The 23,091-nt window shown below is 38.0% G+C and overlaps 1 protein-coding gene across 1 annotated transcript in view; it reads left to right on the top strand.

Annotated features, from left to right (window-relative positions):
- AHRR (aryl hydrocarbon receptor repressor) overlaps nucleotides 1–23,084 on the top strand; it is a gene marked incomplete at both ends in the record, with an annotated part of 64,057 nt that extends 40,973 nt beyond the window's left edge. The window contains 7 exons of the mRNA XM_082289214.1: nucleotides 12,004–12,093; nucleotides 13,344–13,473; nucleotides 14,910–15,043; nucleotides 16,349–16,548; nucleotides 18,234–18,352; nucleotides 19,327–19,468; nucleotides 21,965–23,084. Of these exons, the coding sequence (XP_082145340.1) occupies nucleotides 12,004–12,093; nucleotides 13,344–13,473; nucleotides 14,910–15,043; nucleotides 16,349–16,548; nucleotides 18,234–18,352; nucleotides 19,327–19,468; nucleotides 21,965–23,084 (1,935 nt within the window). The remainder of the gene's footprint in view (nucleotides 1–12,003; nucleotides 12,094–13,343; nucleotides 13,474–14,909; nucleotides 15,044–16,348; nucleotides 16,549–18,233; nucleotides 18,353–19,326; nucleotides 19,469–21,964) is intronic.
- Between the last annotated feature and the right edge of the window lie 7 nt (nucleotides 23,085–23,091).

The raw sequence follows: 23,091 nt of genomic DNA, 5'->3' as shown, positions 1-23,091 counted from the left end.
TGGCTGTGGAACTGTCATGTGTTACATTATTCACTGATCATTGGAAGGATTAAATGCCTGTTGTTAAGAGGGAGGCCCTATATGGACTAGCTTTCTTAATGACACACAATCAGGCATCACCCCATCACCACCTCCGACACTGCTCCTTCAGTAATCAGCACTCATACACCAAGCAGTACCCTGCTAAAATTGTCACTTGGGCTTTATTGACCACTTCACAGTTGCTCCTGCAGTTTTTCTGCTTGCTGTGGAAGAATAACTGATGTTCAAATTTCTGTCTCAACCGTTGCTGCTAAAGAGGTGCCTTGATGGGCTCTCTTTTCTTCTTCATTTTGTCTGCTGGTCTTCTGTTAATGCTCTTGTAGGCTGAAGCATAGGACCTATGGCATCTCTGTCTCCAGATGCGTCAGACATAATTCTTTTCAAGTGTGAAAATAGTATTTTATAACCAGAATATCACAAAAAATAGAAAAAAATACAGACAATGCAGGCAGCTCCCAAACAGATGCTAGTGGAGGAAGACTGCCTGGATTTATCCCCTCCCTACTCACTGATGAATATCAATAAAGGTCAGACCTGGCCTTTTTTGTCATTTCCGTGCTCAGTGGCAGTTCAAACTCTTTCAGAGAAGATCCACGTTTCTTTTCAGGATGCTCCAAGCCACGCTTTTGTACAGTTCAGGGTCAGATTTCCACGATTCTTCTACTTTTAAGGCTTCAGGGCACAAGAATCATGTTTCTGTGGTTTTGTCTCATGGTTTTCTTTATGGCTCCACTGAAGATGCCAGTCGTAAGACTGTCCTGATACATCTTATTCAGTGACACTCTACATTCCATTTAATTCCTTTATCAATGACCTGGATAATGGGATTGAGGGCATCCTTAGTCTGACAAGACACAAAATTGGATGGGATTGTTGGCCTGCTTGAGGGCAGGAAGGTTCTGCAGAGAGATCTGGAGAGGCTTACTACTTATTTAAATTTTCAGACAAAGACTGTCAGGTGCCTGGCATCTTAAATATCTTAAAATCACAGTCATATGGTCCTTTATTTAAAAATAAATATGTATGTTTGAAATGTATTACTTAACAATATGTTGCTACCTTAGAAATGGGTGCAAATAAGAAGCTTTCTGGGTGTTACTTTGAAGAGAGAGGTGAATGTGCATATTTTGGCACTGAAAGGTATCTCCCAGTGGCCTCTACTAACAGCTTGAACTAGAGTTCAAGTTTCATTCTGAGGGAGTTGGAAAATGATACATTAGAGAACATCCTATTGGTGCTGTTCTTCACTCTGCATGAGGAAATAACATAGGAAACCCTTTTCCCTCTTGGTTTCCTGTCATTTTTTTAAACTTGTTAGTGTAATTCCACTTCCTCCTTCCAAACTGATTTATGTAATCAGTTCTTGATAAAACTGTGCTCTTGAAAAAGGTACTCCAGTTTGAATTTCAGTCTGAGAGCAAGAGATTTTCCTCTTCCTGTTATTTTTAAATTTAAACTTGAAAAGGCAAATTGCAAATCCAACAAAGTGCATGGTGATTATATGGATCTACGACAAAGGCACAAGCTTCACAAATCAAAAACTGGTAGAAAGAGTTGTTTTTGGTTTATTCTGGTGTGGAATTCCTTTTCAGCTTCCAATGCTGCTGACACTTTCCTAGCACAGTCCTTCTAAAGTAAATCCTGAGAGATGATGATACAGTGCTTCATTTTCTTAATCTGCATCAAAATAGGAAATTCTCATAAAAAGCCCATAGTCTTAGTGGTTTTTTGTTTCAGTTAATGCAACTTTTTAAAGTTACCCAAACAATGCTTTTGCTTTCCTTTGTTTTCAAATGTGAACCTTCTCCCAGTAAATTAGATGATATGATTTAAGCTGACATTAGTGACTTGGGATGACTTATGGAGAATTTATCCATGAAAAAAATCCATAAATGGGGTTAGGAGTGCTGTTTTATCACATGCATGCATTCAATTTTTTCTTGCCAGGCGTAGGCAAAACACAAAGGAACACTTTAGAGGCCCTGGTCCCTTTTTATCTTGCTTTTCAAATAGGCATATTTCTGAAATCCAGACTTGAAATTTGGCATGGCCACAGCTCTGTGCAAAAAACATCCTTTCTGTTGCCCTTTAAACAAATAACTAATGTTCTCGCTTATTATTTTCTTTTTTTTTTTCTTCTTCTCTGACAAATCTGGATAGAAAAGACGTGACCGCTAAATTCCATTTGCTCTCTCCTCCAGTCCTTAGTGCTACTGTTACGACTGCAACAATCATGATGCTGCCACAGTGCTGAGATTTCTGAAATACAGGAGGTGGCACCATCCAACTTGACAGGGCGACAGAGAAAACCAAAATCATGTTATCCCCTCCCTTCAGATTTTCAGCCAAACTACAAGAAAAGTGATAGAAGATGGGTTTTGATGAGCAAAACTGTGTGGAAATAGTGAACAAAATGGTAACCACAATTGCCAGCACACATAATGTCTGAGAAGCTTGACTTTTGCCAGGACTTTTGCAAGAGTTTTATGGAGGGATTTGAAAAGGAAAAATAGGTTCTTCTGTAGAGGCTTGTGTGGAGCCTTTTCGCAAAAGGGAAAATGCCAGTAAGTGCTTGTTTTCAAATCTCGTCTATGGGTGACATATTGGGCTGCTGAGAGTTAGTATTTAGATTCTCCAACACAAAATTACAGATTATAATTGAGAGGGGAGCAAGCTGGAAGTGGATTGGAAAATCAGGACAAGCAACTTATGTTTAGCGTGATAGAGTAGGGGGAGCAGGCAGCTGGCACAGGTGTGTGGTGAGGAGAGACAGTTATCATCCCCTGGTTGGTGCTGGCATCAGGAAAAGTGTCTTCTGTTCGTCAGGAGAGAGGCAAACCTGCTGTCATATGAGGAGGGCTAGCCGAGAACTTTTAGTTGTACCAGTGAAAAGAGCAGCTGTCCATCCGCAGTGTTAAGGTGAAGAATCAATAAGCTTTGGGCACAGACCAGACAGATGCAGATCCGAATTTCAGGCGCTGTTGCTGTCTCCAGACTGTTCATCACAGCCAACTCCACCCGAGCTCACTTTTCACAGCCGCTTCCTCTGTTTCTGCTCAGGCTATTTCGGTGCCTCTTGGAGAGAGTCCAGTGGCCACATAACTTCCTCCAACAAAACATATTCTCCCATTTCAGCTCTGTTAGGTTTTTTTCCTCTCACTGGCTTTAGAGCTAATCCTTGACAACTATTTCCACCAGTCAATGGGTTTGGTATCTGTATCTGAACCCTGCATCGAATAGATGCACCAGGACTTAGTCTGCTACTAGAACTGACTTCTTGCATTCAGGTAACAAAGGCATTCATAACACACTGCTCCTTTCTTACTAATTTCTTAATTTACTTTTGAGGAAGTGTTTTTGAAGATGGCAAAGTCATGTATTGCAAAAAAAAAAAAAAAACCTAAAACATAGAAGAAATAGAAATACACTTTAAATAATTGCAATCCTACATTGTTTTAATTTGTCTTCAACTGGTTGAAGTGAAATTATAAATGAGCAGCCTAAACTGTATTCACAGATGACACTTGCTTTCAGTATATTCCTCATTCTCAATTCAGAAAAGCTCATGAGCTGCAGCCTTGCTATCTTCTCAATAAGATGAAGTGATGAGCAAGAAAGCAGGTCCAGGCTAGACTGTGTCCAGTCTGGAGAATTTTTGCAAATTTGCAATGATTTTGTTTAGGACGTTTCAAAAGAAAAACCTACATATTTTACGAGAAATACTGAGTACATTCCACTTTCACTTTTTGTTTGCCTTAGTTAATAAAATTTAAATGCTTGAACCAAAGCAGAGGCTTGCAGAAGAGACTTGGGGAAGGATTCATTTAGTCTATAATGCAGCTTAAGATCTGCAGTCATTGCTGCTGGTTAGAGCAGTTGTCTCTAACTTTCTATCCTCACCCCTCTCCAGATAATCCACTGTCATTCACTTGACATCTAGATTACAGGAAGTGTTGCCTGCCTCTCTGGGTCAGCATAATGCCTTTATAGCAGGATTCACCCCTGCTGTCAAAATGGGTTAGGGTGTGTTTGATACAGGATACTTACAGGATACAAAACATGCATAAGATGATAACTCGCAGAGTAAAACTGTTCCCAGAGTCAACTTCAGGAATGCCACACTCCCTGAAAATTCTGCTGAACTGAAATGGTGTTTATAAAGGCTGGTTTAGCATATATTATTGAACAGAATGTGAAATACAGATTGTTTTGCTCTTCTCCCCACCCCCTGAAATAGTTTCATGTTAGAAAATGTGGTATATAGTGCTAAATACACAGAAAAAGAGTGCTCTGAAATTAGGACATAACACTCTGGTTGCAGTATATAGGCTGCAACATTGTCTCTTCTAGATTTTGATTCCTTACAGAAAGAGATGTCTGCCATTCATCCCCATTAACAGTTTGCAAGTACAAATAAAAGTCAGCTGTGGATGGAATATTATGACGGCTTCCTCTCTTCAGAACTTGATGCACTTACATGTAAATAACACTGAAAAAAAAATCCAGACATTTGGTACTTACATATGTCTAATTGTCCAACTTGTTGGATAAATATTATTTGAGACTCTTTTCAGTAACTTATTTCTGTGAAAGATAATGCCTAATCTTACTACATTTGTTATTGCAAAGTCTACCTACCTAAATTTGTTATTACAAGTGCAGAGTAGTGAGCAATTAATGCTTCATTTTGAGTCTTCTCGAATGGAATTAATCAGGCTTGCATTTTCTACATTGAAATTGTTGAAGAGAAGACTGAAAAGCTCAGAGCAGCTGCAGAATTCAGAAAGGACGAAGAGCTGAACTTGCACTGAAGATACGATATTGCCCCAGCTTTGCTTCCATCTGTGAATACAACATCTGCTTTTGAGGAAGTGAAATGAGAAACTGCATAAATCAATATAAAGATAGTTTCAATTTCCAAGTGTAGTCCAGGGCATAGTATTTGTGAAAGAGCATTGATAGGAGGGTTCCATTACTAGTAGAGCACAACTTTTAATTCAACATCATGATTAATGAGGAGGCTAAAGGAAAAGATATAATGATTACGTTGTAATTTAGTATCCTTTCATGATAATTGCTAAGGGGAATGACATGTTACTCATCCACGTACTCACTAACTATCTAGCAAACATCATATCTATATCTATGTATTAATAAACAAAAATGTGCTTTCCCCTAACAATTTTAGAATTAATGATTTGAATATTCTTCTTGGTATTATTTTGAGTAGTCTCCAGTACTTGTATACTGTCCATTAACCTCAGGTAACACTCATATTCTTGCTTCCCATATGAAATCCTGAATGGTAATGGAAAGAAAAGAGTCATGAAATGTTTACAATTAGGCCTGAAAAAATCCACCAAACAATGCCATCAATAGAAGACATTTTTGGTGATAAAATTTTTTTCTAAACAAGCATGCCATATAACAAATTTATACTGAGGTGTTCAGCATCACCCATGAATTCACTTTTGCATCAACAAAACCTTCCCTAACCTGTCTTGAAGCTATTAGTCATCAGTACTGCTCCTCTGTGGGAACATGGTTTGTATTCTCTTTTCCAGAGCTTAGTACTTGTGGAAAAAAAGGGATCTAATTGGGATGCATCTCTTTCTATTATGCACCACATCAACTTTCTACACAAACAGAGTCAACTGAGGCTTCAGGCCTTGTTTCTCAGTCCCATCTTGGGCAGAGTAGTTGATTTTGAAGCACCAGGCTCATTGGGGGCCAGCAGTTCACGTATAGGGTAACAAAGAGAGGCCGTATCCCAAGGGCTTGACACAGACTAAGCAAGCTTTGTTACAAAAGCTTAGCTTGGAAGGAATGTATAATGGAAGAAAAACTGCATTTACAATTTTGCATCATGCATTCAAAACAACTTCAAAGGCAAAGCTGTTCTTGGTTGTGTCCAATACTTATTACATATCAAGCATATAAAAAACATCACCATGGTTTAAAATGTGTTTACATGTGTGCACACATTGCAATCTCACCCTCCAGGGAACTACTATGTTTTCTTGAAAGTTTATAGCTCACAATTACCGGAGCCCAATGACTTACATTTTCCTAACTGATTTCCAGGAGGCCAGTTTTGACTGCTGCCTCTTGACGAGCCACAGTGTTCCAGCTCCCTTGTTAGGCTGAAGACACGTATTTAAACAAGTATCTCTGAGGTTTCCCTAATTTCTTCATGGAACTGATGATGGAATATTGAAAAATGGAATAATGAGAAATTGCACCAGCTGAATGATTCACAATCATTTGTGCCTTTCAGATGGCCCAGCTGTTCTCTCTGACAGCAAATGAGGGGGCCAGGCTCAAATCTATCTGGCATTGTGAATGATCTTTGAAAATGTTGATCTTGGTAGTGCAGCACTAGGTGCTGAATTTCCTTACTGAAAGAAGCCTGAAGTGATATCCTGGGTCAAGGACACAAGCAGGAACATGAATGTTGTTTTATCTGGGGTGACAGAAGGAGTGACAGGGGCATAATTGTCATATATACATATTTTTTTGTATTTGAAAATAGACATTTCTGCTGCCTATGAAAAACAGTTTATCAAATTGAGCACTTTCTCTCTGACAGGCTTCCCATAGAACCCCATGTCTGTAGATTTCAGCTAGTACTTTCTTCCCTGGCTCAAATGATGGAAATTTCTCTTCTGTTTTGTTTCTTTTGCCTGAAATTTAATCTGTACACGCAAACCCTTGATCAAAACTGAATGCTACAACAATTCTGCCACTCTCCTTTGCACGAAATAGTGCTTACTCACAGAAATATTCCTTTTGAAGTTGCTTTGTAGATACCAGAGAAATAAATAAGAGTCCAGAGGGCTAAGAGATATGGTACTTGTTGAGCAAAGGCCATATTCTGATGTCACCAGATATGGCATTTCTGAATAGTCTTTTATGCTGTGTTTTATTTCAGGGTTCTGTAAGAGTTAATTGTTTTTTTTTAATTTATAAAGAGAACCTCAGGGATTCAGAGGGATTTTTGAGAAGGGCAATTATGAGTCCTAAAAACACCAGTGGAAAGAAATACTAATTCACTAAACAATGCAGTTTAAGACAGAAGACACGATTAACTGTCTGCATTTTCCTCCTAATATTCATAAGACATGAACGAGTATATAATTTCCAGAGTTTTTAAATAGCTACTTATTTAGATCACCAGAAAACCACCCCATCCCACATAGGATGCAAAAACCCAGTGATCCACTATTAAATGAAGCTGTTCCAGATAAACTATGAGCCAACTGACCCTGGAAATGTAGTACCCAAGTTGCGTGACTTGAAAATCTGTTCAAAGCAAGGCATGGCTGCAGGCCTTGACTGTTGTACTTTAGTAGCCATAGTAACATGGTCTCTGGAGACCTAATGCTAGTGAATTTTCCTTTATTTCAAGGAAGAGTAATAAGAGAAATGTGCATTGGAACTTGTTCTCTCTCTTTTTTTTTTTTCCCCTCCGCCTTATTTTTACTATGCCATGACCTTGACCAAAATATCTTTGAAGTATTTTCTGGCTGATTTTCGCTATGAGACCAGGAAAAAAAATCAGGATATATAAAGGATCTTGCCAAAGGAAGTCCTATCTTCCTCAAAATATTTGCCTTCATTCCCAAAGAGAATCTCTTGACTAATAAAGTTTCAAAAACTTCTTAATGGAAGGAACTGATAACTTTCATCTCACAGCTACTGCAGGCACCAGAATAATATCTTTCTTTCTTTGAACTGACAGATTAATTGTTTTTTTGTTTCAGTAGCAGGTGCAGCTTTTCGTGAGTACATAATTGGATGTACATGTTTTTTCAAAAGAACACAGGCCCCTCTCTGGTGCCAAGCTCTCTTTTTTTTTTTTTTTTTTTGATTTGGGAAAATTGTCCCACATGATTTCATTTTTAAGTACAATGTAGAAAACTCATGTAAGTGTTTTTAAAAAGCCAAATACAAACAAACAAATGTTCACAATACATACTTAAGTCTGTCTCACATGTTTCAGCTATTATCCTGGATTTGAAATTCCATCTGTCATTGAATCCATATGGTTTACCAAATGGCAGTTTAAAACCATGTATTTTTTTTCAGATTTGAAGTCAGTTGTTTTTTGTTGTAAAAGTTTTAAGGTCCATATTAATACTTTTGTGTGTTTGTTTCTGTGTGCATGTGACCCTCTGTGCATGTGTAAGAATATGCAATACTGCAAAAAAATTTTAGGATGCAAGGGGGCTTTACTGATTGAAACACACTTGTTGTACACAAAGCAAATACCACCAACATTGAGTTGTGGAGTTTGGTTATTTCATCTGCTAAATGCAAGAGCACCATTTAGGATTTCCATTATTTCTGCTGAGAGGATTAAAATGAAATGAGGAGAGCTGCCTTTACTTCTCTGTGCTGTCCCCTCAGTGTTTGGGGCAAACATGTGCTTACATTAGGGAGTGCGAACTGCACCGGTATGAGACTCATCCACGTCCCCTTTCCTATTTCATCTCCCCAGGTTATCCATTACTCAGGCACATGGCTGCTGTGGTTCTGACACAGCACACCAGTGCAGCCTCCTGTTCACTGGGAATGAGAGAAAGCCATTGCTGAAAATTTTATTTCAATAACTGAGAATGCTTAAAAATTGCAAGTGGAGCCATATACTTTGTTGTGCTGTTTAATGTGACACGTGGTAACTTAGAACAAAAAAGCTGGGAATTGTTTTTGCTCATTCCCATGGACTAAAGCTGCTTCCCTCTCCCACTTGGTCTAACTAATCACTAGGCTTCTGGCCAGAAAAATGGAAAAATCTCTATACAGTGTTACTGTAAAGGATTTCAGTATGTATTTGGTACCTGAGAGATTTATCTGAGAGGTTGGAAAAGGTTTTTACTATTTAAAATTTTACTAATTTTCAATCACCATTACCCACTCAGGGAGTGGGTAATGTGCTAGCAAACACCCTCCTCCTTATCGCCACCTGTGGCAAGTAGATAAGAAAAATATAAATCCCAGCCCAGCTCTGACTCTGTTCAGAGTCTTCTGTGATGCAGATGTCTGTTTTCCCACTGATCTATAGTTTAGGGTAATATTGAGAAAGCAGAAGGATTTGCAGGCGTGGATGAGACTCATTGGTAAAAAGTTTTACATGATGTCCAGCTTGTCCTTTTTTAATGTGGCTGAAGCAGCAGGTTCCCTGGCTAAAATGAGGTTTAGAGACATGGAATTTGTGTTAATCCTCAGTTGAGTCATGTGGCTCCATAAAAGTTGTTTTTTCACCAAAGTGGATTTTGCTTTCCTTGCTTGCAGAGCAAAGCATCTGTTGTCTGCAGTTGGGGTCATGAAAACCAGGGGGTGCTTATTTAAGATATATAACCTCTGGAGAGGACACCAGCATTTTGAGAACAAACCAAAAACAAAGCAGGAGAAATTTGTAAATCTCTTCATTTACATACATGCCTCAAATCCATACTTGTTTCTGGCTTAACTTAAACACATGGCTCCTTGAACTTTTCTTCCACTTCTTCCTTCTTCCTTCCTCCCACCTCTTTCTTAATACGTCCTCCAGCCTCACAGATGTAGTTGCCAGTGCACTGATGTGAGCCCTTGGAAATACACATGGTCGCATTTCCCTTTCCAATTTTTAGAAACTGCTGCACCTAGTCCAGCCTGACTCTAGCTCTGTGAAAAAAAAACATGTGTAGAGAAAAGCCTTCCTGCTTTCCACTGTGGGGGATGAAGTCCTATGTTTTAAAGGTAGAGACTATCTCTTTTGTATGTGTCTAGGCCTAAAGAGTACGTACCAATATGTTGAAGAAGATTAATTTATTGAATAGAGGAATTTATCTCTTGATTCATACAAGCAATCCTTGGCAAATGCAGATGTTCCTACAGGGGCTGAAAAACTCCAGCTTGCCTGCAGGACAATGGAGGACATTTTAAGGATGTTCAGCATGATAATGTGTAAGATTCTTTAATAATATTCAGATCTTGTGGTCATTGTTAAGCTTTTCCAGATAGGGCTTGGTGTATTAGTTTGTGTAGCTTAAGAATTTTTTTTTAATTAAGCACATTTCTTTTTGGGTTTTTTTAATATTCTTAACTTCTACCTGGTCCAGTTTCATGGGCAGGACTCAAGGTCTTTCAGAATTTGCATGATAAGAGCCACAGACAAAAAGGAGCTCCTTTAAGTGTCCTACAGTTATCTTTATGGAAAATTTTAGTCTATCCAAATTAAAAGGCCTGCCAGATGTTCAAAATGTAATAAAATTCCTAACATTACATCACTGATGGTTTCACTGCTGTGAAGACAAGTCCAAAGAGACAAGATGCCAAAAATGCTTTCTTGTCTCCATTTGACATTGGAAATGTATATGACAGTACCATCTATGGAGGTTCCTCTCAGTGCAGTGAAAGGCGCAGATGCGAACATGCAGAAATCTTGACGTACCATCTTCTGGTCGGTGAGGTGCTGGGACAAATTTGGGCATTATTTAGGGCAGGAAATAGCACCAGAGCAATTCTTTGTGCTTAAGAGTTGACAAGGATAACTAGTATTCAAGCCCAACTAGGCAGAGATCACACTTATTCTGCAAAGGATCCGTAGCTATGGAGCTGACCTGGAGCAAAACAAGATTTGCCATTGACTGTTCTTAGCATTGACTTATGGTTAGCGTTGACCTGATTGAATCACTTGCTGCTACAGCCATTGAAGGCTCTCCACTACTTTTCTCAAGTCATTGTTTCACAGGTTTTTCAAGGCACAGAGCCTCTGGCCAAGTGTGGTTCCATGGGGCCACGTTTCCAAAGGTGCTCCACATTTATGATGGGGGCCAAACCTTCTGAGGAGGTCAGTCTATTGTGCACTGAACTCTTGAAATTCTGCCCACCATTGTCACAGTGGGAACAGCCTTCAAGCAGTCTTGGAAATCTGGTCCTTATTTAGGAACCAAAAAGAGAACCAAGCTCACAAAAATATGTCAGTGTATCTGGTTACTGAGCAATTGAAAATCTGTCCTCGCTGTGCTTTGGGATTAACTCAGGATTAATAGGCACATCAGTAAATTGAGAGTAAGATGAAGCAGGGATAATAATAATATAGCAGTATTTCAGCAACAACTATTTGAACTGTAATCTCAAAGACCTCAAAACCATCACATGAAAGAATCTAAACTACGTTGGAATGCAAACCTGCTGGAGCAAAGATATGTTACCGAACTTTTATCAAGGGAAGAGAAGTAAAATTAGTCAGTCTGCATGCAGCATGATCTTAATGTTTACATCCTGTATTTAATCCTTACTTTTATTTTTGGATTTCTCTGGTTGCTTTCCTTGCATCACCAAGTGTATAAGAATTGATTCAGCTCTTTTCTCAATTAAATATTGTTTTATACCAGTGAAGTATTTATTGTCTACATTTTATATTCATCGCATTTATGCAATTATGCTATGTCCATATTTTTATAGCAGTTTAAGAAAATAGCCATATAGAAAATACAGATCCAGTTTTAAAGTCATAGCTACAACAGCATATGTATTTAATTTTCTCCTTGGTTATTATTATATTATATGTATTAATGCATATATATTCAAAGCAATTATTATGGAATGTGAAGTTTTAAATTAAAAGGAAAAACAAAGTAGCTGACCCTTGCTATTAAACTTTTAATTCTATGAATTAATGAGAAAATACAATTATGCAGACAATTAAGCAAACAATAAACTAGTAATGTAATATGGTTGTTACACTGTAATTAACTATCTTAACCTTTTTAGAAAAGGAAAGAAAGCATGTTCCAGGTTGATATTCATTTTTCATGGTAGGAAAGAAAAGGCCTTTCTGCAAAAATTTGGTGTTCAACTTTTTGCAGAGTGAGTTTTTTCATATGTAGAATATTCTTAAAATGATTACATTCATACTCATTTTATTCTTTATCTTCTGATTACCTTTTTAAGTATTTTATTTTCCTTTTTTAGTCACTGAATGGTTTTGCCTTGGTGGTGAGCGCAGATGGAATGATATTCTATGCGTCATCAACAATTGTGGACTACCTAGGGTTTCATCAGGTAAACATACTGAGAAATACTGAGAATACCCAGTCACTGATGTTGTATTTCTCGTCACCACTTCTGCTAACTATATTTTTAAATGCAGCACTGTATGTTGCTACCTTATCCACCCTGTAATTCTACTGCAGATTAGACATACACTCTTACTGAAATAAGGTTATTTTATTACATCATTTCAGACTACTTTTTTTGATAAATCTGACGTGAAGATTTATTTCTTGTAAAAAGATTTTGTTAGCAGAAACATGATCCATTATAAAACTATATTTAGCTAGAAGTTTCTTTTCAATTTCAGTATAAGATGCTGCTTTTCTAGGCTGATTGTGTGTAATAAATATATTCTAAAGTCACAGAATAACCATGGAGTTGGAAACGACCTCTGGAGGTCATCTAGTCCAACCTCCTGCTCAAAGCACATAGAGCCAGAGCAGGTTGATCCAGGACTCATCTAGTCAAGCTTTGAGTTTCTGTGACCCCTCTGGAAGATGTATTCCAGTGTTTAGCCACCACGACTGTAATTTTATTTTTGCTTACTATTAAGTGTCAGTTGTGTCTGTTGCTTCTTGCCCTCTCACTGTGTTCTGAGAAGAGTCAGGCTTTGTCTTCTCTTCCCCTGCTCATTTGGTTGATGTAGACAGCAGTATGTTCTTTCTGAGATTTTCCCTTCTGAAGGCTGAATAAACCCTGTTCTTCTCTCCTGGATGGGCTCCAGCTCTCTTCAGTGTCTTGGTAGCACTCTCCTGGGTTCATTTTGATATGCTAATCTCTTTCTTTTCATGGGGTACCCAAAATTGAGAGAGAAATTTGCCTTTGCTGAACTTCCTGAGATTCCTGTCAGCCTATTTTTACAGCCCACCAAGGAGCTGTCTTGCCTTTCCCAGCTGGTACCCTCTGCAAACCTGCTGAGCATGCATTCTATCCCATGATTCCTTAGTCAAGAAATTAAACAGGGTTTGTCCCAGCATAAAGCCCTGGGGGATGCCACTAGTCATCAGCTGCCAGTTGGATGTTTTTATTACTCACATTTGCATATGTACAAAAGAGTTAAGAATAGAAAGAATCATCTTAGGATGTGAACAGAAAAAGCAGATGTTGAAAAGTAGGGGCCTCTGAAACAACTTTCCTCAATCAATCTGCTCTGAAGGTGTTCTACACCTGCCATTATTTTAAGCAAAGTATCAATCTAAGGATAAGTGGCTGCCCCCCTACAGTTACTAATTAACTATTCCTTGTTGTAATTGTTTCAGACTGATGTAATGCACCAAAACATATATGATTACATTCATGTGGATGATCGCCAGGATTTCTGTAGACAACTGCACTGGGCCATGAATCCTCCCCACATGTTGTCTGGACAGCAACTACAGTCAGAAACAGGTGGGATTGTGTATGTTGATTGGAAACATAGGCACCACTGTACAGAGGTAGAATTCCACTCCAGCTACGCCTGTGTCAGTACCATGTCAAGTCAGATTCTTCACTGGAAAGATGCATAGTGGCCATTTATTTATGTTATTGTCTCAGAGGTGACATTTCCTCCTGATCCTGGGAATTTATAAGGTAGAATGTGCCACTGGTGCTACAAAGTTGTTTCCTTTATTTTTCTCTGACTGATGTGCCTACACATATTCTTACACACGCAGAATGAACAGCGTAAGTTCTTCATACTGCCAAACTTTTGTTGGCAACAGATCAGGACATCAATAGTCCTCTCACTGATGCGAAAGGTTTCTGTACAGAACCACAGTGGCAGCACCATTGTCTGCCATTTGTTTTCACATGCAAAATGATGTAGACAGAAGCCTTCTGAAGAAAAAGTAGGTTTAGCAAGGCACTTTTTCCTCTGAGGCTGTATTTCCCTAGGATAGGAGTTGGATGCCTGTGCTCAAGGTTTCTCCTACATGAGGTGTTAAGCTGAAATCACAATTACAGAACATATAATCAGGTCAAAACTGTTAACCTTATAAAGAATTATTGATCCCAGCAAAACATATGCATTTCATCAGAAGGTGAGGTAGTAACTGAGGAAATAAGTTGGGAAGTATAGTCACTAGATGAGTGGGGAGAAACCTGCAAGAAATCCTTCAGCAACTTTTATGAAGCCCTCAGGAACAGAGTCATGAAACTTTGGTGGAATTTCTTGCATTTCCTGTAAAACGGTTTCTATGTTTTACAAGAGTCTTACAGATACCTGAGGAACTTTGGAAGATTTTGTATGCAGGAAACAAACTAAACAATGTGCACTAATATTTCAAACAATTTAAAATTTAACAATATTTTGAATTTTTGTCCGAATGTATATCATGGAGAATTTCAGTTCCTGAATTCATACTTTTGTAAAAATATTCATGTCTTTTGGGAAATATTTTAAAAGCTGTGCACTTGTCCAAAAAAATCAAGGAGGCGCAACAGCTGAACATTAGCTAATCATCTACTGTCCATTTTTTAGTTCGGTTTTCTTTCTTGCATTAGCATTTTTCCTTATTTTGTTCTCTTGTCTAACGCATTTTCTGTGATCTCTGATCTCAAAACCAGCAACATCTGTTACCCTGTTTTGCATCATTAAAAATCACAAAAACTCAGGAAATAAAGTCCAAATTTCTATAGAAACTCACCTGAATCCCATTGCAGAGCTTTTATTTTTCTGTTGGTAGAGCATGTGCAGGTGTATCCATACATGACACAATTGAATATTCGTCCATCCATAACGCAATTTTTAGCAATTTCCGTAACAGCTTCCTCAATTGGCTACAGAACATTTTCATTATTTCTTAGTGTGATCTGATATATGTTGCCTCCACTGTTGTTCCTAGGAGAAGAATATATTCTCAGTAAATTGTTTAAAGCACAAGAAAATGACAGCATGACAACAGATTACTCTTCCTTTTTAACTCGCTGTTTCATCTGTCGAGTTCGCTGCTTGTTGGACAGTACTTCTGGATTCCTTGTAAGTACAATTTCACTTAGATGACTGTAAGCATGACATAATAGATTTTAATTACTTCATATGAAAAATTCTTCAACATAAATATTGTGGAGACCCATGGACAGGATACACTTTTCTTTTGCTGTGCACTAGCAAGAAACACCTAAAGATAAGTATTAATATGTGTGAAGAGTGATGGGAGAAAAGAAGGTTGTAATACTGGAAATTGAAAGAATTTAAAACTTCTTATGTTTTAAGATCTTTTTGACAATATCTGTCCTCAATTTGTATTGGGCTCAGTACAAGGGTGACAAGTCTGAATTTCAACAATTAACATTTAAGCACAAGGTATTTGCTTTAAGGAGAAGAAAAAATAATGATCCATTTTCCCCTTTTGTAAAGAATCCTTTAATAACAAACCCCAGAATTAGAAAGTCTCTTGCATGCTCTGTACTAGGAGTGGCTCATTTCTAGAAATCACATCTTCTCCATTCTGTTAGCAAAGACCAATGCTGCTTCTTCTTAGGGGAAACTCCAGCACGTGCAAAGAAAATGAGAGGATCAGGATGAGACTGGGAAATGCGAGTTCTGTCTCAGATGCTCATTTGCTGGAAGCCTATGGGTCTTAACAGCCATCATTTCTGCATCCCTGCTTTAATCTCTGGAAAATGTCTAACTCAAATGGGCTGATTTTTCTCTGGGCATTTTTTGGTAGTTAATTTTTTCACTGAGAGGCAGCAGCTTGCTATTAACTTGATCCCCGCCTTCTGACTTAGACATTTGAGGCAGGGACGGACGGCTCCTCCCAAGCTATGCACTCTGTACCTGGGTATCTTGGCCCTTTTTTTTCCCTTGGCATCTGGCTGCACAGTCCTTGGGTTGTGCCAGTCCATATACTTCTCAGAGAAAGTGCAGAGCAAGAGGAAAGAAACTAAGAGACCTTCTCACTGGAGAGAGCAGAGCATGGAAAAAAAATGGTTCCAGTTTCAGTGGGGTACACAGGAAACAACTGTTTGCACCACTGTACACTGCCTGTTTTGGTGAACAGAACATAACACAGATCTTCTACTTCTGAGTACACAAGAGAGAAAAAAAGTCAACCAGCCTCAAAAGACTCATTTTATAGTTGATAGTACCTCCACCCACCCTGTCTCTGAAATGGCATGGCTTAAATTACATAAGTAAAATTAAATTCCTAGTTTTAATCCCTGATTCAAAACTGGGATTAGTGTTAAATAATACAGTCCATAGATTGTATTAGTATTTTAAATGTTTATACACTAAATGCTTAAGTTGTTGTTTGGTTGGTTGTTTTTTTTTTTTCAGACAATGCAGTTCCAAGGCAAACTAAAGTTTCTCTTTGGACAAAGGAAGAAGTCCTCATCAGGAACAGTATTGCCACCTCAGCTGTCCTTATTCTGCATAGTGGTACCACTTCTGCTCCCTTCTGTGACAGAGATGAAGATGAAAAGCCTGCTTGTGAAAGCAAAACACAAAGCTGATGATGCAGCAGCAGCGAACACCAAGTATTTACAAATTATTCTTTTGGCATTTAGTGAAGATTATGGGCTATTAAGCATGTAAAAAACACAAATTATGCTAAATATCTCTCCATTTTAAAACTCTTTCTTAGAAAAGTGAATAATTTATCTGGATTTAACTATTGAATACAAAATAAATATAATACAATTACTATAATAGAACATAATAGGATACAAGACGATGTAATATATTGTACTTTATTTATAATATATGTTAAGTATTATATTTCAATACACAAAATTTTATATTAAAAATGGAACATCAGGATGTCTTTCTAACCTTCAGAAGTTACCAATGCAGTAAGCCAGTCTACTAGCTATAAAAGTGGAAAAGAAAAAGTATTTTTACTGCAAGTTTTCAAATTTCAGTACCTTTTGCTAACACTATTATTTCGACTGGGACATTTTGGTAACAAACAAAGGAAAAGGAAAACTTCAGGAAGGTGAATGTCTGTCTGTGGGGGCTGTTCACATAGAATCTAATGAGTTGTACTTGGTGTATGCATTTATCTTTCAACAGAAGTTTTATGAACACGTAAGTTTACAATTGCACTAAATGTCTTGGGGGTGATCATTTGGTAGCAATCACAAAAGATCAGGACGGATTGTGTTCAGACTTATCTCCTTCCTAACAGGTATTTTTGTTACTCTTCTATGTCAGAATTTTAGTTGATGTTTGGGGCTAGGATCATACTTGCCCTTATTTGCTTAAATATAACCTTACAGTAATGAGTTCTATTGCTGTGAAGCAAAATGCTTGTCAGCATGCCTGACAGTACCATAACTTGGCTTTTAATTAGATTATGCTTGTGTATGTGTGGATTCACTATCCAGATGTATAATGTGGTTCTAGCACATACATCCTTTTGACAAGAACTAAATTGCTGGAAGTCTGGTAAAATGGACTATACAGGCTTTAGGAATAGAGTAGGAAAAGCATTTCTACTTGCTAGTTTTTCCAGTAGCCCGGGTGAAATTAACTGATGATTGGAATTGAGCTCTTAGAAGAGAGGTGTTTTACCATCTGACTGGACAGTGGCCAAGGATTTAACAAGTATGAAGCAACCATTTATCTTCAGGATTTCCTTTGGTTCAGGCCTGAAGCATGGTAGCCAAGGATGGTGGGCAGATTTACACAGTCTTTTTCTTTTTTTGATGGTCTTAATGAAGGGAAGCATTTGTAACACAGTGTTACAGACATTGCACTCTTTTCAAACCCTGATTCAGGCATTTTCAGCTAAAGATTGGAAGAAATACATTCAAATCATATGGTGCTTATTGCAAATTGAAGTCATGCTAACTCTTAAATGCATTGCTGGTCACTTTGATGTACATACCTTGAATGTAACTCGAATAGGAAGACCAGGATATACACGGCATTTGTCTCAATTCCAGATGAAATTTATTTTTCCAAATATAGTAAGTCATGAGCAGAATATTCCTAAGCATAACTATTCCTCTTAATTGAATACAGAACTCCAGTCACACACTACTTTGAGTGACCAAATGATGCAGGAAAAAGATAATTATTTAGTGTTAGTTGCTCCATACTTAAAACATACGCTTTTGCTAATGGTCACCAGCTCGAAGGTCATATCTTTTAGAGTCTGTGATTCTACTGTGTTGTCATTGACTGACAAAGAGTTTTCCACATTTTCTGCCCTCTACAGCTCCAGTTCAAAAAGCTGTTCGGGACCGTGTGAAGCAACAGAATTATATGAACGAAACAGTCACCATGAAGGTGCCGCCTTCACTAATGCATTACAGATTGCTGAAAACCAAATCAAAGGTACTGCTAAACACTTCTAGATTATATACAGTTTATGGGAAAAGAACCTCATCTTTTATTTTCTCCTGATAGGTTTTTCAGGTTTTGCTCCCAACGCTCTCTTTCTCCTTCTCCCTAACACCTCTTCTTTAAAAAAATGCAAAAAAATTGTCCACTTCGAAAGATAATACTGAATCAGTCTGTGATTTCAGAGTGGGCAGAAAATTTACAGAGAAATCAACAATTATGGTAAATAGTAAATAGTAAATAAATAGTAAAAGATTAATAGTAAAGAAAAACAGTAAAAGAATACTCAATGTATGCTTGCTTAAAAGTTGCAGCACTGAATTTAATAAGATTATGTGAAAATCCTAATAATTAATAACAATATCTATCCCTCTCTGAGGAAAACTTGGATGATATGTTACACATGTTAGTTTTCCCCAAAGATTAGAAAACAGAGGAAAATTAGAATGCATTGTCTTTAAAACTCATGATGTGCCCACAGCTTTGACTCATGCTTTTCCAGTGCTTGGCTGTGGAAAAATTGTGAGAGTCTATGCTCTATTTCAGATTTTACAGTGGATAAAATTTTGATGGTAAGTCTACCCCACTGGGCAACTTCTTCTTGAGTGGACTTGTACTCATCCTCCCATCATATCTGCTGGAAATCTTTAATGTCTAAAACCATTCCTCTCTTACAGACCCATTTTCCATGAACATTTTCTTGTTGGTATAGTACTACTACTACTGAGAGGAAAATATTATAAGGAATGAGTAATACTGAAAAATCCTTGGTTACAGTTTAAGTGCTTTACTAGGCTTTTCAAATTTCAGTTTTAAAACATTATTTTCTTCATTTTGTGAGATATTTTAGCTTGTACTTTCCTATGCTGATGCTTCTAGGGCAACAGAGAAACCTTTTTCGCAGTTTAGGTAACAAAAAATACTTAATACTGCTTGTATTAAAATCTATTTTCTTTTAAATTATATAGCAAAGAATAATGGAGAAAATGGCATTTCTTTAGTCAAAGTACAAACAAATGAAGATCACTGGGTCTGGGTTCAAGCTAACACTCAACTTCTGTATCGAAGTGGTTGTTCAGAATACGTCCTTGCCCAACAGCAAATGCTAAAGTAAGTATATTTTCCAGTACCAAAAAGAAAGAAAAGTAGAAAAATGAATGTATTCTTTTTGTATGAAATCTTTAAAAGGCTCCACTGACCTAAGAGAAGAGCTGAATGAGAAAAAATTTGGTTTACTTATGATATGGAAATCTATTTCTATCTTTGAACATATGAAATGGCTGTTACAGTCTGAAACAATATTTCTGTCTTCAGTCTTTTCTTCTTCTGAAGTTGAGTGTACATATACACTACATCAGAAAGAAAATACTTGTTTATTAATATTTGACTTTCTTGCACAAAAAAATTTGGATTTTGTTTTACTTTGCAGCTGAAAACTTCGTCTCCCAGTTTTTCTGCTTATCAACACTTGACTATGTTAAGCTTTTTTTTCCCTTCATGTATGACAGTTGTGTTCATGTTTTTAGTTGTGTATGTGCAACATAATCTAAAGAAGGGTTCATACTCATATTCATTGTATGTTTGTAGATAGATACATCTAGTTGCTTGTAGGCTCAGTCATGGAGTGTAAACTAATCTCAGATTTGCACTCAGAGAGGACTTCTTGGATGAGTTTTACCCTTTCCTCCCAAACAGGCTTTTCATCTTTCCCCCATGGGACTGTCTGTTCCAGTTCCTGTGGGCCTTGTTGAAGTATCTCTTCAAGATTGTCTGAGGGAAGAGATAAGAGAGTGGACACAATGAGCAGGGGCCAGGAGTTTTACGTAGCCACCATCTGGCCCAGTGTTAAAAATGTGGTTGTTATCCTGGATTTTTTCCTTTAGAATGCCTTGCAGGTGGAAGAAATAAATGAAAAGTCTTTGCACTTCTAGAGTAAATATTCCTTGCAGGTAGTGTATCTCCCAATATCCACATGACTGCAGGGGAGCTCCTACCTAAGGATGCTGGAACTTTTTACCTTTATTGGGAAGGCGCAAACATCATCTTGCTGTGTGAGGGAATGAATTTCTGTTAAGAAGCAGATTAAAAGGGGCTGTTTCCTTTATTAGTTTCTCTACTTCCAAATTGTTCTTTTGTGTAATTAAGCATGTTTCTTTAGTTACATTTTTACTTTCTGAATGATTAAAATCCTTCCTTTCTTCTTGATAGTTCCTGCAAACTGAAGTATTACAAGATTTGGCCTTGGTGAATATATTCAGTTCCATCTTAGTCTGCAAGAGACTTTGTATTTGCTACTACGTTTTTTTTGTTGTTGCTAAAATGTATGCTGTCTTCTGGGAAACATACATTCTTTTGGAGAATTTTCACGGGATACTATTTCACTGTAAAATTCTTCATTTGGAGGTTTAACTTTTTTTGACTATTTCATTTTGTTCGGTCCTTTGTTTCTCAATTTGACCATTTTCTGAGAAGCGTGTTCTGCAGCAAACTTCTATCAAACCATTTGCATCTCAATACTGTCAATAATAAAAATATTTAGCAGAGGACTGAAAATATTTAAAACGTTAGAAAAAAAAGAGAAAATATTCTTCTTTCGTGGAGTACATTATTACAGTTTCTCTCTTTGTAACAACATGAACTCCCTCTACTGGAAGATCCCTTACTTGCACATTGATTCAATACTTAAAAAATTCTATTGTGACCTAAGAAAAAGACTTCTAAACCCCTTAGTAGGTTTTCAGGTTTTCACATGAAGTTTCCTATTGAGATGTCTGCTTCTTGTTTGGAGAGAGATGAGGTGGTTTCATAGCACTGACTCTGCAGGGTTGGGAATCAGCATATTAGTGAATTCAAGACCTGAATCTCAGGATTTGGACCCTAGTTCTGAAAACAGCTGCTTCAGGCATGGAAGTGCTCAGGCAACACTCTCTGCCAGTGTTCTTCTTTAATGTTGAATACTTCAGCTGGAGGTCATGGAAAATTAATTTACTGGCCGTCTTAGAAAACAAAAGGCAACATAAATTAAGTTAGACATATAAAACAAACCTACACCCAATATTAACATCTGTGACTATTCAGTTATTTAATTTGGGCATTTTATTTCCTCTCAGCTGTATTCTTGAAATATAAGACCCCTGTGGTTCTCCCTCAAATCACTCTGATCAGAAAGCTCTTCTGTGTCCAAATAACTCCTTGTTAACAAAATACATCTCATTTAAGATACTATTTGTATTTTATCTCTAGAATTTTCTACACACAAACATTATTTAGATATATTTCAAGGGAAGAAAAGAAGTGTAAGGGAATTACTGTACACATAATTAGGTCTTTATTGAACTGTGTGCCCAAAATGGAAGAGCAAATTCATGATGGAATTCAAATGAAGCAGTGCCTCAGAAAGTTAGCTGTGCACACGCATTGACACCCAGGTGCAGGGACACTCTTGTTCTCTCAAGCAAATGCAAAGGTTATGTGCACAACAGTGTGAGAGTCCCATATTGAGGACAATGTATGGCTTGTAACACATGTTGAGCCACTCTGTATCCCAGAAAACAACCATTTAGAAACCTCTGATTGACTGACTTTCTTTTCTACTCTTATTGAAAGGGAAGAAGATGAACAACTGAAGATACTAAGTGGTTTTGCCAGTTTGAAAGGAAACCTGGAGGGGCTTTCCTATAATAGTGCCATTGAAACTCTGGGCCAGTGGAAGCATCTTAACTGGGCAGCAGTGAAGAATGAACAAGATAATGTAAAAGTGAAGTTTGAGCCTCATACTAATGGTGAGTGTTTTATGCAAGAGGAACCTCTCAGTTCTAACACGTCAGTTTTAGGCATTCAAAACAACTGCACCACAAACAGTAGCTGGACTTTAAGAAACTCGAGTTCTTGTTCTATGAGCCAGCGAATGAGCACGTGTCCAAACAGGAGAGCTGGATCATTCTACAACAGAGACCAAAATTTCTTAAATTTGGCATCAACTTGTTCTTCCCACTGGGGGAGCACAGAAAATGGCCAGTCTTACTTGGGGCTCCAACAACGCTGTGCAGAGAACTATGCAACAGACCACCTGAAGCTGCAGAGACCATTAATATCCACAGAGTCTCTCTATGACACTGCTGTTCCCTTGGAGATGCCTATCAAAACAGAATACGATTCTGATTCTGAAAACATTGCTGATAACTACCTGCTGTCGCAGAGCCGAGCCTGGCTGGATGAGAGTGGCTCAGTGAGAAAGCAGGTGTCCAGCTATCCCAACAGAATGTACCTCAAAACAGAACCGGACCTCTGCGAGCCAGCCCTGCCTTGCCAGAAGCCAAGGCACTGCCTTTACACACCACATAATTGGCAATGCATCATAGCAAATCATCCCAACAACCTGAACTTGAACAGAGCTTGCAAGGGTTCACGGAACAAGGAGGTGGCCCCATTCTGCCCTCAGAACGCCTCCGTGTGTTTGGAAAGCATGCCCGACCTGCCACACACAGCTTGCTACAGCCACTTCTACAGCCCCAGCCCAGGGGAGGAGAAAGAGCAGATTAATGAGGTGTTCAAAGTGCCATGTGAATTTAAAAACCCCTGCTTGGTTCAAGCAATCAAGCGTGAGCCCCTGGATTCTCCACCGTTGTCCAACAGTGGACAGAACAGAGTACACGCAAGCTTTCCTGAAAATACATTAGCAGGTCCTGTGCCTCATAAAACCACTGAATGTACATTTTTGCAATAGATTTTAT

This window comes from Coloeus monedula (genome assembly GCF_965178545.1).
Source record: "Coloeus monedula genome assembly, chromosome: 1".
NCBI classification, from domain to species: Eukaryota; Metazoa; Chordata; class Aves; order Passeriformes; family Corvidae; genus Coloeus; species Coloeus monedula.
The sequence above is the reverse complement of the archived record's forward strand: the minus strand, read 5'-3'. Positions and strand labels throughout refer to the sequence as shown.